Source organism: Xenopus tropicalis, chromosome 7 (assembly GCF_000004195.4).
Source record: "Xenopus tropicalis strain Nigerian chromosome 7, UCB_Xtro_10.0, whole genome shotgun sequence".
NCBI classification, from domain to species: Eukaryota; Metazoa; Chordata; class Amphibia; order Anura; family Pipidae; genus Xenopus; species Xenopus tropicalis.
In genome coordinates this window covers 125,227,999-125,246,145 of record NC_030683.2, presented here as the reverse complement: position 1 = coordinate 125,246,145, position 18,147 = coordinate 125,227,999, and the positions used below count along the sequence as shown (strand labels likewise).

The following is an 18,147-nucleotide window of genomic DNA, read 5'->3' as shown; positions in this document are numbered from 1 at the left end:
GGGGTAAACCTAATGTTCCAGGATTTTTAGCTTTGGAACCTAAAGTATGCCGGAGTTTTTGATCTATAGAAGTCAGAAATCTCCATAAAACTACACATCTCAGGTATTGGCACGTTCAGGAGACATGAGGCTTTCCAAATCAGTTGAATTTTTGTCCATAAAATAAAATATGTTTGTGGTATAAATTCTTATCATGAAAAAAATATTATTTTTATTTTGAAAAAAACCTCACATTTGGAAAGCTTTGGTTCCTCTAAAAAAAAAAGACAAATAGTTTGCCTACCTAAACTTAAACCCCCCCCCCCTCAGTAAATGCCCCTAAAATGAGAGAGCACAAAATGTTTATAAAACATCTGCCACTGAGGGGAAACAAAATGCGATTTTTTGCTGACACAAAAAAATGTTAAAAGTGCTAAATGTTCCTTGAGTTGCACCTATTGAGAATTATTCTATATCTTTAACTTGTATCCATCTTTGACAAATTTAAAATATACACCTTCAAACGCGAGTAAAAAAAATCTTGAATTAAGGAAAAAATGCTAATATTGATTATCATTAGTATTTTTTTCTTTCATTCAAGTTTAAAAGTTTTTAGTTCATAGTTTTTAAGGGCTGATTTATCAAAATTCAACTTTTTCAATTTTTTCACCATTCTTGAAAAAGCACAGCAAATAAATATATACAAAAATATTCTGCAAACCCCCAAGAACTTCAGTATTTTTTACAGTAAAATCAGCAAAAAGTCACTAGAAAAAAACTCTGCTAGTAAGTTTGTAAAAAAGCCAACGTTTAAGTACTGATAAGCAACATTTTTCAGCATGCATGGATTTTCGTTGAATTTCACAATTGGTAAATTTTTTTTGTAGAATGGGTGCAAAAATTTCATGCACAAATTATTTTTTGTAACAAGAGCAACAATTTTTTGTGTCATTTTTCCAAGTTTCGCAAATTTTTTGGCGGAGCTAAATGGGAAAGATTCGCTAATCTCGAGTTTTTAGATTTTTAGCTATATTGAAGATGAACATGAAAATGTTTTTCTCCCTGAAGTGTTATTACTAGTAGTTTTTACTACTTCAATATTTATTGTACAATTTTCTAAAATCTACTTCTTGATTTACAGGTGTTTGCAGATATCTTGATGATCTTGATGATCTGACATGTTTATGGCTAATCTGTAGGGATTCCCCACAGTATCTTATTCCTAATTTTCCTATTTTTACTTCATATATTGCTCAAGTACAAAGAAGATGAAATATAACTATAAGGTTATTACCAGTGCCGGATGTCCCAGCTGTTGATGTAGCGCTTGTCACTGGAGCATTGAGTGCTGAACAAAAAAGAAAAATATAGTTATATATATTGCACAAGGACATATGTATATTGACAATTAGAATATATAAAAAGTCATAAATGTTCCTTGAGTTGCACCTAAAGGGAATTATTGTATCTTTTTAACTTGTATCTGTCTTCAAAAAATTTACAATGTACAACTTTAAGTTCTATCTGTGTCAAAAAATTAAAATGAGGGAAAAAAATAATAACATTGATAAATTATTCTTTTAAGGGCTGATTTATCAAAATTTAAGTTGCCAACATTTTCACAATTCAAGAAAATGCATGGCAAAAAATATACAAAAATAGAAACCCCCAACAAATTCAGTATTAAAGTAAAATCGGCAAAAAATCACCAGAAAAAACTCTGCAAGTAAAAGCTAGTAAGTTTATAGAAAAGCCAACATTTGATTTCTGTTAAGCAAAATTTTCATCAGGCATGGATTAGCATTGAATTTCGCCATCGCCAGATTTTTTCACAGAATGGGCATAAAAATTTGATGCACAAATTTTTTTTTACACGAGCAACAATTTTGAATGCATAATTTTTCCGCGTTTTGCAAATTGTGCCATATCTTGAATTTTTTCAAAGTTTTGTGAATTTTTCGGTGAAGCTAAATAAGGACAGATTTGCTCATCTCATTTGAGATTTGTAGCCATATTGAAAATGAACATGAAAATGTTATTCTTCCTGAGGTTAGTGCTGGGCGGTATACCGATTTAACCGGTATACCGTTTTTTTTTTTAAAAAAACGATATGAATTTTAAACATACCGCAATACCGGTATGCGTGCCTCCTGCTATTTTTTTCCAAGTATATCCGGGTTGCGCCCGTGCGTAAGTGACGTCAGCGCGCATGTGACGTCAGCACGCATGCGACGTCGCTAGGACGCATCGCTGGAGCTGGAGGAACCACAAGCTGAGTAAGTTGTGCTGAAGTTGTGGTTGGGGGGGGGCTCTGGCCACCAATATTATGTATTTTTTATTTATATACCGTCAAATACCGTGATGCCGATATAATTTTGAAAAATACCGTGATATAAATTTTTGGTCATACGCCCAGCTCTACCTGAGGTGCAATTTTTTTACTCCAATATTTATTGCACAATTTTCTAAAATCTACTACTTGATTAGTAGTTGTTTGAGCCCAGATATTTTTTTACTTCAGCTTTAGGGTTCTGATGATCTACAGAAAGGTTATTACCAGTGCTGGATGTCCCAGCTGTTGATCTAGCGCTTGTCACTGGAGCAGTGAGTGCTGAATAAAAAAGAAAAATATAAATACAGATATTGCACAAGGACATATGTAAATTAAAAGTGCTAAATGTTCCTTGAGTTGCACCTAAAGAGAATTATTGTATCTTTTTAATTTGTATCTGTCTTTAAAAAATTTACAATGTACAACTTTAAGTTCTATCTGGGTCAAAAAATTGAATTAAGGAAAAAAAATACTAACAGTGATAAATAATCCTTTTAAGGGCTGATTTATCAAAACTCAAGTTGCCAATTTTTTCACAATTTGGGAAAAAGCACGGCCAAAAAACCAATAGACAATATAAGAAATTTTCTTAAGATGTTCAAAGTCAGTATTTATTATAATAAAACCAGAAAGACCCTGCAAGTAAAAGCTAGAGAGCTTGGATTAAAGGCACCATTTGAGATTTTCAGCCACATTAAAATGGAACATGAAAATGTTATTCTCCCTGAAGTGCAATTTCTTTTACTTTTTCAATATTTATTGTACAGTTTTCTAATATCTAATAATTGACTTGCAGCCATTTGTGCCCAGATATTTGCTTATTTCAGCCTAGAAATCAGGGCAGTAAATCCTGTGAGCTTTAGGGTTCTGATGATCTGATATATTTGTGGCTAATCTGTAGGGATTCCCCACAGTATCTTATTCCTAATTTTCCTATTTTCACTTCATATATTGCTCAAGTACAAAGAAGATGAAATATAACTATAAGGTTATTACCAGTGCCGGATGTCCCCGCTGTTGATGTAGCGCTTGTCACTGGAGCAGTGAGTGCTGAACAAAAAAGAAAAATATAAATACAGATATTGCACAAGGACTTAAGTAAAGAAACAATTAAAATGTCTTAAAAGTGTTAAACGTTTCTTGAGTTGCACCTAAAGAGAATATTGTATCTTTTTATTCCTCTTAAAGAAGAATGAAAGGTTAATATAAATTAAAAGTAAGTCTAAAGGCATTCTTTGTAAGTGCTTACTGCATATCTAAATTCCCAGATCCCTGCTTGCTTCTCTGAGATATGGTGCTGGCATCCTACAGCAGTGTGAAGCCTACAGTGACATCCTGAAATCTCCCCCCCCTTCCTGTAGGTGCCAGCGGCAGCCTTCCTATTCTCTGAGCATGTGTCTAACTTGATCCTGTCTCCTGTTCTGAGCTACACATGCCCACCAGCCAATCAGAAGCAGATCTGCCAGAGGGGAGGGGGGGAGGGAATGAAACACATGTGCAGTATGAAGCAAGGAGGGAAAGGAAGGGAGAAGACCTTTTTAGAGATGGCTGCCTGTTCTAGAAAATGTGAAGTGTGACAATATTTGATTAGGTGAGCCAAAAGTGTGGTGTTACTAAACAATAGGAGGGCTATTGGCCACTATGCTTTTGACATTTTGACTTGCATTCTCCTTTAAGGGCTGATTTATCAAAATTCAAGTTGCCAATTTTTTCACAATTCGAGAAAAAGCACGGCAAAAAGACATTAAATGTAAAGGCATTAAAATGTATGAAAAGTGCTAAATGTTCCTTGAGTTGTCCAACCTAAACAGAGTTATTTTAGCTTTTAATTTTTACAACTCATATACATTATCTTTATTTAATTTTTTGAAATTGTTTGAGTTTTTTATTGGCAAATTGCTACCTGGGTCATTAATCCTAGCAACCAAAAATGTAGTCTCGCTTAGAGAATGTTTCTTTTTTTGTTGTTGTTGCTTGTTCTACTGAGGGCATCTTTCATTCTGACTTCCAAGCGACTGGCACATGTAGCCATTGTTTCAGTATAAATAACATTTAAAATAATCTTAACTACTTTAAAGAAGACTTTACTATTTACTGCATAATCGTCAGTTTTAATCACAAAATCATGTTTAAATAACGTAACTAAGGAATTTCTGATGAAATAAACAAAAAAATCCATACATTTCATGCATTGTACATGATTTGACAACATTTAAATTTTCAAATTTTCTGCAAAATCTTGTTTATGTAACTTAACTGCAAGAAATAAACTAAGGGGCCCATTTACTAATGTTCAGATTTTATTAGTTTTTCCTAGCTCTTTTTTTTGCACAAAAAACATGAATTATAATATTTTCTGTAATCCATGAAGAATTTGTGATTTATTAAACAAAAAATCTATGAATGAAAAAAATCCCCAAACCTCATCAATTAAAAGCTGTTAATAAAGCCAATAATTAAGCAAACTGTAATGATCGATCTTTGCTCTGTGGTTTTCATTTATTGGCAACACATGAAATTCTAATGAAAATAATTTTGTAGTACAGGTATAGGACCCGTTATCCAGAATGCTCGGGACCAAGGGTATTCCGGATAAGGGGTCTTTCCGTAATTTGGATCTCCATACCTTAAGTCTGCTAAAAAAAAAAATCAATAAAACGTTAATTAAACCCAATAGGGCTGTTCTGCCCCCAATAAGGGGTAATTATATCTTAGTTGGGATCAAGTACAGGTACTGTTTTATTATTACAGAGAAAAGGGAATCATTTAACCATTAAATAAACCCAATAGGGCTGTTCTGCCCCAATAAGGGGTAATTATATCTTAGTTGGGATCAAGTACAGATACTGTTTTATTATTACAGAGAAAAGGGAATCATTTAACCATTAAATAAACCCAATAGGGCTGTTCTGCCCCCAATAAGGGGTAATTATATCTTAGTTGGGATCAAGTACAGGTACTGTTTTATTATTACAGAGAAAAGGGAATCATTTAACCATTACATAAACCCAATAGGGCTGTTCTGCCCCAATAAGGGGTAATTATATCTTAGTTGGGATCAAGTACAGGTACTGTTTTATTATTACAGAGAAAAGGGAATCATTTAACCATTACATAAACCCAATAGGGCTGTTCTGCCCCAATAAGGGGTAATTATATCTTAGTTGGGATCAAGTACAGGTACTGTTTTATTATTACAGAGAAAAGGGAATCATTTAACCATTACATAAACCCAATAGGGCTGTTCTGCCCCAATAAGGGGTAATTATATCTTAGTTGGGATCAAGTACAGGTACTGTTTTATTATTACAGAGAAAAGGGAATCATTTAACCATGAAATAAACCCAATAGGGCTGTTCTGCCCCCAATAAGGGGTAATTATATCTTAGTTGGGATCAAGTACAGGTACTGTTTTATTATTACAGAGAAAAGGGAATCATTTAACCATGAAATAAACCCAATAGGGCTGTTCTGCCCCAATAAGGGGTAATTATATCTTAGTTGGGATCAAGTACAGGTACTGTTTTATTATTACAGAGAAAAGGGAATCATTTAACCATTAAATAAACCCAATAGGGCTGTTCTGCCCCAATAAGGGGTAATTATATCTTAGTTGGGATCAAGTACAGGTACTGTTTTATTATTACAGAGAAAAGGGAATCATTTAACCATTACATAAACCCAATAGGGCTGTTCTGCCCCAATAAGGGGTAATTATATCTTAGTTGGGATCAAGTACAGGTACTGTTTTATTATTACAGAGAAAAGGGAATCATTTAACCATTACATAAACCCAATAGGGCTGTTCTGCCCCAATAAGGGGTAATTATATCTTAGTTGGGATCAAGTACAGGTACTGTTTTATTATTACAGAGAAAAGGGAATCATTTAACCATTACATAAACCCAATAGGGCTGTTCTGCCCCAATAAGGGGTAATTATATCTTAGTTGGGATCAAGTACAGGTACTGTTTTATTATTACAGAGAAAAGGGAATCATTTAACCATGAAATAAACCCAATAGGGCTGTTCTGCCCCCAATAAGGGGTAATTATATCTTAGTTGGGATCAAGTACAGGTACTGTTTTATTATTACAGAGAAAAGGGAATCATTTAACCATGAAATAAACCCAATAGGGCTGTTCTGCCCCAATAAGGGGTAATTATATCTTAGTTGGGATCAAGTACAGGTACTGTTTTATTATTACAGAGAAAAGGGAATCATTTAACCATTACATAAACCCAATAGGGCTGTTCTGCCCCAATAAGGGGTAATTATATCTTAGTTGGGATCAAGTACAGGTACTGTTTTATTATTACAGAGAAAAGGGAATCATTTAACCATTAAATAAACCCAATAGGGCTGTTCTGCCCCCAATAAGGGGTAATTATATCTTAGTTGGGATCAAGTACAGGTACTGTTTTATTATTACAGAGAAAAGGGAATCATTTAACCATTACATAAACCCAATAGGGCTGTTCTGCCCCAATAAGGGGTAATTATATCTTAGTTGGGATCAAGTACAGGTACTGTTTTATTATTACAGAGAAAAGGGAATCATTTAACCATGAAATAAACCCAATAGGGCTGTTCTGCCCCCAATAAGGGGTAATTATATCTTAGTTGGGATCAAGTACAGGTACTGTTTTATTATTACAGAGAAAAGGGAATCATTTAACCATGAAATAAACCCAATAGGGCTGTTCTGCCCCAATAAGGGGTAATTATATCTTAGTTGGGATCAAGTACAGGTACTGTTTTATTATTACAGAGAAAAGGGAATCATTTAACCATTACATAAACCCAATAGGGCTGTTCTGCCCCAATAAGGGGTAATTATATCTTAGTTGGGATCAAGTACAGGTACTGTTTTATTATTAGAGAGAAAAGGGAATCATTTAACCATGAAATAAACCCAATAGGGCTGTTCTGCCCCCAATAAGGGGTAATTATATCTTAGTTGGGATCAAGTACAGGTACTGTTTTATTATTACAGAGAAACGCAAACCATAAAAACCTCTAAAACCATGAAGCAAAGAAAGACCATTAAAATTTGCCTAGTTCAGCTCCCATTGACAAAGTTGTCATGGTTTTTTTTTTTGCACTAAAAAACAAGATTCATTGAATTGAATGAAACCTGAACATTAGCAAATGGGCCCCATGAATAGCTTCTAAGATAAAAAGTTGCATTCGTTTTTTAGGCGCTTGCATTTTTCTTCTCTACCTTGAATTTTGATAAATAGGCTTCTTACTGTCATGTAATGAAATATGCAGATTAACATATTTTGTAACGTATATTTATATGTAAATATTTGTCAAAATCATGTCCAATATTGGGGCAGATTTATCAAGGTGTAAAATTCCTCCACTTTCTATCTCTATTCATCCTTTGAGTTGTATTTATCAATGAGTTCACCTTGTCCTATCAAATTGGTTGTGGTCAGATAAAAATAGTCAATTTTCCATCACTTTGAGAATTTTTCTGAAGTTTTGTGACTTTTTTTGGCGAAATGGGATAGATTCGCTCATCAATATTGATAAATCTGCCCCATTGTCTTGTATTGTAAATACATGAACCCTACAAGGACATGGGCAATAAAAATAACTAAATATAAAGGTTATTACCAGTGCCAGATGTCCCTGCTGTTGATGAGGCTCTTTTCTCCTCTGTTGTGAATCCTAACCAAATATAAATTCCTGCAGTATATACATAAACATTTTTCTTATGTATTCATTTCTTTTCTATTGAGATCATCTTCCATTTTATTTTCCAAAACACTGGTGTAAGTGTATTTTTGTTTGCTCTATAAAAGTGAACTTTACCATTTACTGCATAATTTACTATAATCTGCTGCTTTCAAGCACAACTGTCACTTTCATGTCACTGCACCAAAGCGCCTGATTCTTCTTTGCAGACACCAATGATTTGCTGCCTTTGAGCCCAGATATTCAGGGAATCAGGGCAGTAAATCCTGTGAGCTTTAGGGTTCTGATGCTCTGACAGGCTTGTGGCTAATCTGTAGGGATTCCCCACAGTATCTTATTCCCACCTTATTGTCACTTTATATATCTCTCAAGTACAAAATAAATATAAGGTTATTACCGGTGCCGGATGTCCCCGCTGCTGACGTACCGCTTGTCATTGGAGTAGTGGTTTCTGATAAAATAAAAAAAACTGTTACTTGCTGTAAATTCCACAGGGACAAACATATCTACAAACTGTAGTTGAAGTGCACACTGCTACTTGGGGTTTGATACCTAAAGAGAGTTATTTTAGCTTTTTAATTCATATCTGTTATATTTATTTTAGGTTTCTGGAATTATTTGAGTTGTAATGTGACTTTCAGTCAATGCTGGTTTTGCAGTGCCTTATAATAACCCTTAAGCAGGGAAGATCTGTGCCCCCAAAGATGCCCCAGTAGCCCCCCATGTTCTTTTCTGCTGATTCCCAGCCCATACCCTGTGCTGCTGTCACTCTGCTCTCTTACAAACAGGGCCGGATTTATAAGCCGGGTGCCCCGAGGCCGCCCCCTGTCTGTCGCCATCTCCGCCCCTCCCGGGCATGCGCATGCGCGACCGGCGCACGCACCACCCCCCCATGCACACACTCGCAATCGTGCATGCGCAGTCTTTTCAATCGCATACGGAGCAGTGGGGGAGAGGTCCCCATTGCTCCGTATATGACAAAAAACTTTAATATTTTGGTGCAGCGGGGTGGCATGCCGCCCCCCAATTTGTGCCGCCCTAGGCCCGGGCCTTTGTGGCCTTTCCACAAATCCGGGCCTGCTTACAAATGTCGTTCTTTTTGCAACTTCAAATTTTATTTCCAGTTTTTATTTCTGAAAAGCAGGTGTCATTACTGACAGACCAGTTCCAGCCTACATATCTCCCCTATCTCACCCTAACTGATGAGTGGATTTTTTCAGCAGACATGTATTCACAGCGAATTTCCGAATTTCGCATTGGTGAATTGTTTTGCAAGACTTCTGTGCAAATTTGGCACAAAAAATGTCAGAGGGTAACAAAAGGTTAAAATCTTATGTGTAATTATATTTTTTCACTAATAGGTAGCAGCAGAGAGTTTTCATATAGTTTTTAAAGGAACAGTAACACCAAAAAATGTATATATTTTAAAGAAATTAAACTATAATGTACTGCTGCCCTGCACTGGTAAAAGTTGTGTGTTTGCTTCAGAAACATTACTAGAGTTTATATAAACCCTGCTGTGTAGCCATGGGGGCAGACATTTAAAAGAAGAAAAGGCACAGGTTATATAGCAGCTAACAGAAACCCTGTAGAATACATTGGTATCTTATCTGTTATCTGCTATGTAACCTGTGCCTTTTCTCCTTTTTTCCAGCATGAATGGCTTCCCCCGGGGCTACACAGCGGGGTATTTATATAAACTATAGTAGGGTTTCTGTAGCAAACACCCCAGCTGTACCGGTGCAGGAATGGCTGCCCCCGGGGCTACACAGCGGGGTATTTATATAAACTATAGTAGGGTTTCTGTAGCAAACACCCCAGCTGTACCAGTGCAGGAATGGCTGCCCCCGGGGCTACACAGCGGGGTATTTATATAAACTATAGTAGGGTTTCTGTAGCAAACCCCCCAGCTGTACCAGTGCAGGAATGGCTGCCCCTGGGGCTACACAGCGGGGTATTTATATAAACTATAGTAGGGTTTCTGTAGCAAACACCCCAGCTGTACCAGTGCAGGAACGGCTGCCCCCGGGGCTACACAGCGGGGTATTTATATAAACTATAGTAGTGTTCCTGAAGCAAACACCCCAGTTTTACCATTTCAGGTAGATTATATTTCAATTACTTTAGCACACTCAAGGATGAAATCCAAAGGGTTTAAAAGGAAGACAGGAGTGGATGTGGTCCTCCCATTATGGTTTTTTTTTGTAGAGCAAATTTTGTTTTGTTGGGTTAAAGATATATTTTGTAGTCACAAAAATAACTTGGAAACAAAAATTCAATCAATACATATAGAATTTTCTAAATATTTTCCAAGAAACATTCTTCTTTAATATGCAGATTGTTTATAACATCTATTTTTATCCCATCTATCTACCCTAGGGAAACCCAGCAGCTTCAGTTGCATCAACTATTAATCCCACATACAATAACCAAGTAAAAAGGACAAGGAAAAGTTCATTGCCATTTATAGATGTAACTTTACCTGTAGTTGCTGGTTGCTGTAGTGCGGGTACTAAAAGAGTAAGAAAAAAGTGTTAATTTAATGTTAACAGAGCCCTAGGCACTAAGTACTTGAGCCTAAGGAGGCAGTATTACAGGCCAGCATAAGCCTGGATATCAGTTACCAGTAGCTACTGTGCATTCAGGCAATTAGCTGTTTTAAGAGTGCTAGGATTTTTTATTCTTATTCTACTAATTTAAAAATAGAGAAAATTGTAGAAAAGAGGGAAAAATCCAAAGGGAATAAAAGCAATACAGAAGTGGATTTGGCCCTCTTTGGCCAATGGGAACAACCTGAGATTCCAGACCAGAAGAAACTAACACAAGGCTGCCACCTTTGCCGGAGGCTAAAACCGAACAAAGGGGGTGGGGCAGATGGTATTGGGGGTGGGGCAGGGATGTTGTATGATGGCGGTCATAATGATGTCAGTGGGATAAGGATGCAGAAGTGGGGGGGTTATTGAATAACTTAGATGCAATTGGCTTGATTTCTGTCTAGCTCAACTGGAGAGAAAGTTTTGAACTGGGCAGCCCTTTGAAAAATTGCAATTTCTGGTTTAAAACCGTACGGGTGGGAGCCCTCTCTCTATCTCTATTCTGCCTGATGAGTAAATCCAATCCTTTAATTAAAGGTAAAGGATCTATTATACAGAAGCCGTCAGGTTTATGCAGGACAGGGGCAGTTTGTGCCACAGCTCCTCCTTGGGTACCCAAGTGGGAGTTCAAGATACAGAAAAATGATTGGCTGCTGAATTTCTATATTTGAGTTTTCAAGTTTTTTAGGTTCTCAGATATCTGAGTTTAGTTTGGAACTAGTTGAAATAGTGGGACGGGTGCTATTAAACCCCCCCAAAAACGTTGCTAAATCTACACTTGGTCAAGTGTAATATTCTTTTTCTCCCAGACTGAGGCCATTGATTGAGTGAGTTTCTTGTAGTTTTTAAATTACTTGCCTTTCTCTTCTGCCTCAGATGGGGGTCACTGACCCCTTTGGCTAAAAAAACTAATTGCTTGCTAATTGCCCTCTCCAATTCCTCTCCATGTTCTCATTTAAACCACTGGCAGACAGCTGGAACTCCCTCCCTGAGACAGACACGCTAAATAACCATAAAAAAAATTGCAAATGATCTCCGACTATCATTGAATTAAACTAAAAAGTTAATTTAAAAGTGAACAAATAGGACAGAAATAAAAGAAACAGAATGGTGGAACCCAGAAATAATGGCACAAACAAAAAGATCAAAGGGAACACAGAATGAAAGATCATAAGAAAGAATGAAAACATTCTCATTATCTGTATATTTATTATGTTTTGTTCAATCCTTAACATTTCTGTCTCCAATGTGAAATGATCTGCATATTCAAGATGGTTTGATTCCTGAGAAATATGGTATTAGCCGCACTTTATCCTGCCGTATAAACAATACAGGAATGGGATCCGGATACTTGATGGTTACATAAGCTACATAAATATACACAGTCATAGCCAAAATTGCTGGCACCCCAGAGATTTTTCCAGAAAATAAAGTATTTCTCACAGAAACATATTGCAGTAGCACATGTTTTGCTATACACATGTTTATTCCCTTTGTGTGTATTGGAACAGAACAAAAAAAGGGAGGGAAAAAAGCAAATTGGACATAATGTCACACAAAACTCCAAAAATGGGCTGGATAAAATTATTGGCGCCCTTTCAAAATTGTGGGTAAATAAGATTGTTTCAAACATGTGATGCTCCTTTAACCCTTTCACTGCAAAGACCGTAGGTACTACGTCGTTTTAAAAAAAAGCAGTTACCTGCCAACACCGTAGTACCTACGTTCTTTCTGGCAGAGCGCTTCTCTCTGCATCGGCGGCAAAAGACGCCGGTGCAGAGACACAGATGTGCCCCCAACCCCTTCGGCAAGGAGCCGAGCGGGTTGGGGGGATGGCCCTGCAATGCGATTGCCGCAGGACCATCCTACAAGCAGCAGATGCGATTGCATCACATCTGCTGCTTGTACTGCTTCCTGCTTCCCCCTGAGCCGCCTCCCACCTACTTCCTCCAGACGACTGCAAGATTGTTGGAGCAGGGAATCGATCTGATCTTCAGGACAGGTAAGTGTGAGTTTATTTTTATTTATACACACTTTTACACACACTTGCACACATTTATATACATTTATACACACATACAACACAATTTAGCACAGGTTTTTTTGTTTTTTTTCCCCCCACTTTGCACACTTATTTACACTTATATACACTCATATACACTAATATACACACTGTCACACAACTTTTACATGTGCACATGTATACACAAACTCACAAAAACTTTAAAAAAAAAAAAATTTCCATTTAACGTTTTTTTTTTTAATTTCCCCCAAAAACTGTTTATTTTGACAGCGTGACTATTGGATCAGATATTCTAACCACTAATTACATTGTCATGTGACTTATTTTGTTGTTTCATTGATTTGCACAATTTTTGTGGTTTTATTGCATTTTTATCCCTATATTAGTATTCCTGATCTGTTTTTAGCGTAGCTTTGCCAGGTGTAACTTTGGTGTACAACAATAACTTTACCTATTTTGAATTCATCAGAATGTGTACTTTCCAAACATATATGGTTTTCTGGGGGTCTCGGTATAGTTTAGGGGGGTTACTGCACATAATACACTGACAGGGGGCTCTGTGTGCAAAAGCTGAGTTGGCAGACGAGAAATCCATATGCGCTATTTTCATTTTGGGTTCAGTACACACCGCAGACTTTGGTATATCTATGCATATTGGGCATCAAACTGTTCAGTAGGCCTCTGGTGTTCCTATTTGGGGTGACGTGCCTTTGTACACAAGAAATTGTGTGAGATAAATGAGGCAAACTGCAACATTTTTATGTGATTTTCTGAAAAGTCATAAAAACCACTAACTTTAGGAAAGCTTTGCAGCTTGGTACTTTGGTGTAGAAAAGACTCTTTACCCTTGTTGGATTTGTCAGAATGTGTACTTTCCAAAAATATATGGTTTTTAGGGGTCACCCTACATTTCTGCAGCTTCTACACCTCATAAAACTGCTGTGTGTTTATGACTTAGGTAAAGATAAGCCATGAAATTAGTGTGCACAAGGTATATTTGGGGGTCTCTAAGTGCCATGTGCTTTGATAAACCTATGTACAGTGGGCATCAAACTGTTCAGTAGACCTCTGGGGTTCATATTTAGGGGGTCTTATCTTGGTACCTAATGACCTGTATGCTGCATAGTTGAAGTTTTGAGGTGATTTTTGGAAATGCCATAAAAATCGTCAAACTTATGAAAGCTTTATGGCTTGGTACTTTGGAGTTGAAAGACATGGGTACCCATTTTAGATTCGGGGGAATGTGTACTTTCCAAAAATATATGACTTTCTGGGGTGAGCGTACTTTTTACTAGCATTATCCCACATATAATGATATAAATGTGTTGATTTTGCAGAAGCTGAAATGACAGAAATGATAGATCATATTGGGGTATGTTCACATTGGGGCCCCTACATGCCACATACTTAGGTAAACCTATACATATTGGGCATCAAACTGTTCAGTGGGCCCCTGGCGTTCATGTTTAGGGTGTTTTATCTTGGTACCTAATGCTATGTGGGAGATAAGATGCTGGAAACTGGAAGCTTTGAGTGGATTTTTGGAAATGTTATCAAAATTGCCAACTTTAGGAAAGCTTTGCAGCTTGGTACTTTGGAGTAGAAAGACATGGGTACCCATTTTAGATTCGGGTGAATGTGTACTTTCCAAAAATGTATGACTTGCTGGGGTGAATGTACTTTTTACTAGCATTATCCCACATATAATGATATAAATGTGTTGATTTTGCAGAAGCTGAAATGACAGAAATGATAGATCATATTGGGGTATGTTCACATTGGGGCCCCTACATGCCACATACTTAGGTAAACCTATACATATTGGGCATCAAATTGTTCAGTGGGCCCCTGGCGTTCATATTTAGGGTGTTTTATTTGGTTACTTTTTGACCTTTAGGAGTTAAGATACTATAGACTGAAAGCTTTGAAGCGATTTCTAAATTTTTTTACAAATTTTGATAAAAACCAATAATTTTAGGAAAGCATTGTGACTTGATAGTTTGGAGTAGACACACAGTTGTGCCTATTCTGGATTCCCCAAAAGCTGTTCTTTCTAAAAATGTAAATTTTCTGGGATAAACTTTCTGTTAGCGGAATTTTGGGCCTTAAAATCTAAAGTATGCAGCTTTCTGGAGCAGTGCTTTGGAAATTTGGTAGTTTACTGCTGGAGGGTTTTGACCTATACAAGTGAGAAATCTCCATAAAACTATATATATTTGGTATTGGCACGTTCAGGAGACATGGGACTTTCCAAATCAGTTGTATTTTCATGCATAAAATATTTTTTGTTTCTGGTATATGTGTTTATATTATGGAAAATATGATTTTTTTTCATTTTTTTTACAAAATTGGAATTACACAAAAATTCAACCATATTTTAAAAGCTTAGGTTGTCCTGAAAAAAAACCCAATATATTGTTTTCCTGGGTAAACTAAAAGTCCCCCCGAGGAAAGGCCCCTAAAGTCAAACAGTGCAAAATGTTGAAAAACTGTCTGGCAGTAGAAGTTCCACTTTGTACAAAACGACTGGCAGTGAAAGGGTTAAACTGATCTGGGGCAAGTAACAGGTGTGGGCAATATAAAAATCACACCTGAAAGCAGATAAAAAGGATAAAAATTCAACAATCTCAATGTTACAAGTCCATCTCCAGAGATCTAGATTTGCCTTTGTCCACAGCACGCAACATTATCAAGAAGTTTGCAACACATTTTTTGAAAATATTTCTGGGGTGCCAACAATTTGGCCCAAGACTGTATTGGATTCATAATAGATTTTTTAACAGATTAAGAACTGAAATGTCTTTTTCCGGAAAACCCCAGGTCCCAAACATTCTGGATAAAAGATCCCATACCATAAACATTTTCTTTCTACAGCCAAACATTTCAAGAGTACAGTACGAAGAAAATGTGATAGCAAGGAAGCATCACCGAATGTCCTGATTTATTCTGAATTCATAACATCATATGATTTAAAAGTCATTTCTATCCAACACTAAGGGGGGGATTTACTAACCCACAAATGCTCCGAGCGTATTTTTGGCGACTTTTTCGTTTTTTGCGCAACTTTTTCATACTTTGTGACAAAAATGTATTGTCGCACCGAGTACAAAAGTTTTAGTTTCATTCAAGCTTCATTATCATGACTTTCCTTGGGCCAGGTTTGAGCTGCAGAGTGCCATTGAGCCCTATGGGAGACTTTCTTTGGGCCGGGTTGGAGCTGCAGAGTGCCATTGAGCCCTATGGGAGACTTTCCTTGGGCCGGGTTGGAGCTGCAGAGTGCCATTGAGCCCTATGGGAGGCTTTCCTTGGGCCGGATTGGAGCTGCAGAGTGCCATTGAGCCCTATGGGAGACTTTCCTTGGGCCGGGTTGGAGCTGCAGAGTGCCATTGAGCCCTATGGGAGACTTTCCTTGGGCCGGATTGGAGCTGCAGAGTGCCATTGAGCCCTATGGGAGGCTTTCCTTGGGCCGGATTGGAGCTGCAGAGTGCCATTGAGCCCTATGGGAGACTTTCCTTGGGCCGGGTTGGAGCTGCAGAGTGCCATTGAGCCCTATGGGAGACTTTCCTTGGGCCGGGTTGGAGCTGCAGAGTGCCATTGAGCCCTATGGGAGACTCTCCTTGTGCCGGGTTGGAGCTGCAGGGTGCCATTGAGCCCTATGGGGGGCTTTCCTTGGGCCGGGTTGGAGCTGCAGAGTGCCATAGAGCCCTATGGGAGACTTTCCTTTGGCCGGGTTGGAGCTGCAGACTGCCATTGAGCCCTATGGGAGGCTTTCCTTGGGCCGGGTTGGAGCTGCAGAGTGCCATTGAGCCCTATAGGAGACTTCCCTTGGGCCGGGTTGGAGCTGCAGAGTGCCATTGAGCCCTATGGGAGACTTTCTTTGGGTCGGGTTGGAGCTGCAGAGTGCTGTTGAGCCCTATGGGAGGCTTCCAAAAAAAGTTTTATTGCATATTACGATCGTTTGGTACGAAAATGTTGTGACTTTCTGATCGCCAATACGATATTATCATGACTAATACAATGTTTTCATAAGCATTTTTGTGATATTTGCGATCTCAAAAAATTATTGTATCTAATCCGAATTTGTCCCATTCGAGATTCGAACTCATGTTTTCATGAATGTGCCCCTTAGTGGTCAAACAGAAAATACAATTATAACTTACACAATCTGGCGGCTGAATCAGTTTACAGAATGAACCAAATAACAAGTAACATTTTTGCTTTGTTTTTGCCATATTTTGTTGGCGTTTCCAAGGATTCTGGCTGAATGTTCTACCTAGCGGTACAGATATTAGCGGCTCCTAAATATACAAAGCTGTTATACATACCTTCAATTTGTAATCTGTCTACTCTGAAAGCCCATCGCCCAGGATAGTTAGTGTTACTTGAGCTTGTCCAATTGAAAGAAGATCCACTTGTATTTAATTGATAATATCCTGCAGCATTTCCACTGAGCAACGCAGCCTGTTGGGGAAATTATCACATTAAGAGGGGAATGTACTATTAACACTGTTTTATTTCATTTTTAAGAAACCACATTAAAAGCCTTTTGCACAAATGGTCATTTATCGAAAGATCTGAACTGAAAAAAGCATGAACAAAAAAAGTAGCAGAAAAGTTGTGAAAACCACAACTTTTACAACTTGTTGCGCGATAACTGACTTTTTTTGTATTTCTGCACAAATGGCAGCATCTAAATACCTGTACTTGTCCCCTATAGGGTTCTATTGTGTAAGGATCTTATAGGGGTTTAAATCCCTACAATTCCTTATTTCACTGTTACTGGGCAGATGCCCATGTATCTATTTTGCTGTAACACAGCTCATGTTATTGGCTTATGTGTCTTATGACCACTTCCTGCCTACTGGAATACAGTGTATATATATATATATATATATATATATATATATATATATATATATATATGTATATATGTGTATATGTGTATATGTGTATATGTGTATATATATATATATATATATATATATATATATATATAATATATATATATATATATATATATATATATAATATATATATATATATATATATATATATATATATACATACAATCAGGCAGTTCTCCCTCCTGGACCACCCCCCCAACCCTGGACCACTCCCTTCCATATATAAACCGAAGCCCAGCAGCCATTTTACATTCTGCCTGTGTGTGTTTGAAGAGATAGTGTAGTGAGAGAAGCTGTGCAGGGATTTGAGGGAGAGTTTAGGTAGCTTTGCTGGGTCTGACTAGTGATCTGCTTTCTACTGCTCTGTATTAGCAGCACATAGGGAGAGAGCTGTGCAGAGATTTGAGGGACAGTTTAGGTAGCTTTGCTGAGTCTGACTAGTGATCTGCTTTCTACTGCTCTGTATGTAGCTGCTGTGGGCAGCTGTCCTGTGCTGATAATCTGCTGTAACCCAATAGTCCTTGTAAGGACTGCTTTTATTTTCTGATTACTTTTACTCTTCTTTTCATTGTGTACTGCAGCTCCATCTGTGTGTTGGAGACAGGTGT

At 37.5% G+C, this 18,147-nt stretch overlaps 1 protein-coding gene across 50 annotated transcripts in view; it reads right to left on the bottom strand.

Annotated features, from left to right (window-relative positions):
• The window catches only part of LOC108645188 (putative GPI-anchored protein pfl2), a 232,587-nt gene that overhangs the window by 19,201 nt on the left and 195,239 nt on the right, over window positions 1–18,147 (bottom strand). For 41 of the 50 annotated variants that reach the window (XM_031905270.1, XM_031905271.1, XM_031905268.1 and 38 more), the window contains 5 exons: window positions 16,961–17,096; window positions 10,501–10,530; window positions 8,416–8,469; window positions 3,308–3,361; window positions 2,537–2,590 (listed from right to left, as the gene is read on the bottom strand). In XM_031905270.1, the coding sequence (XP_031761130.1) occupies window positions 2,537–2,590; window positions 3,308–3,361; window positions 8,416–8,469; window positions 10,501–10,530; window positions 16,961–17,096 (328 nt within the window). Of the gene's footprint in view, window positions 1–1,273; window positions 1,328–2,536; window positions 2,591–3,307; window positions 3,362–8,415; window positions 8,470–10,500; window positions 10,531–16,960; window positions 17,097–18,147 lie in introns of all 50 variants that reach the window. The other 9 variants (XM_031905242.1, XM_031905272.1, XM_031905280.1 and 6 more) reach the window with 5 other exon arrangements.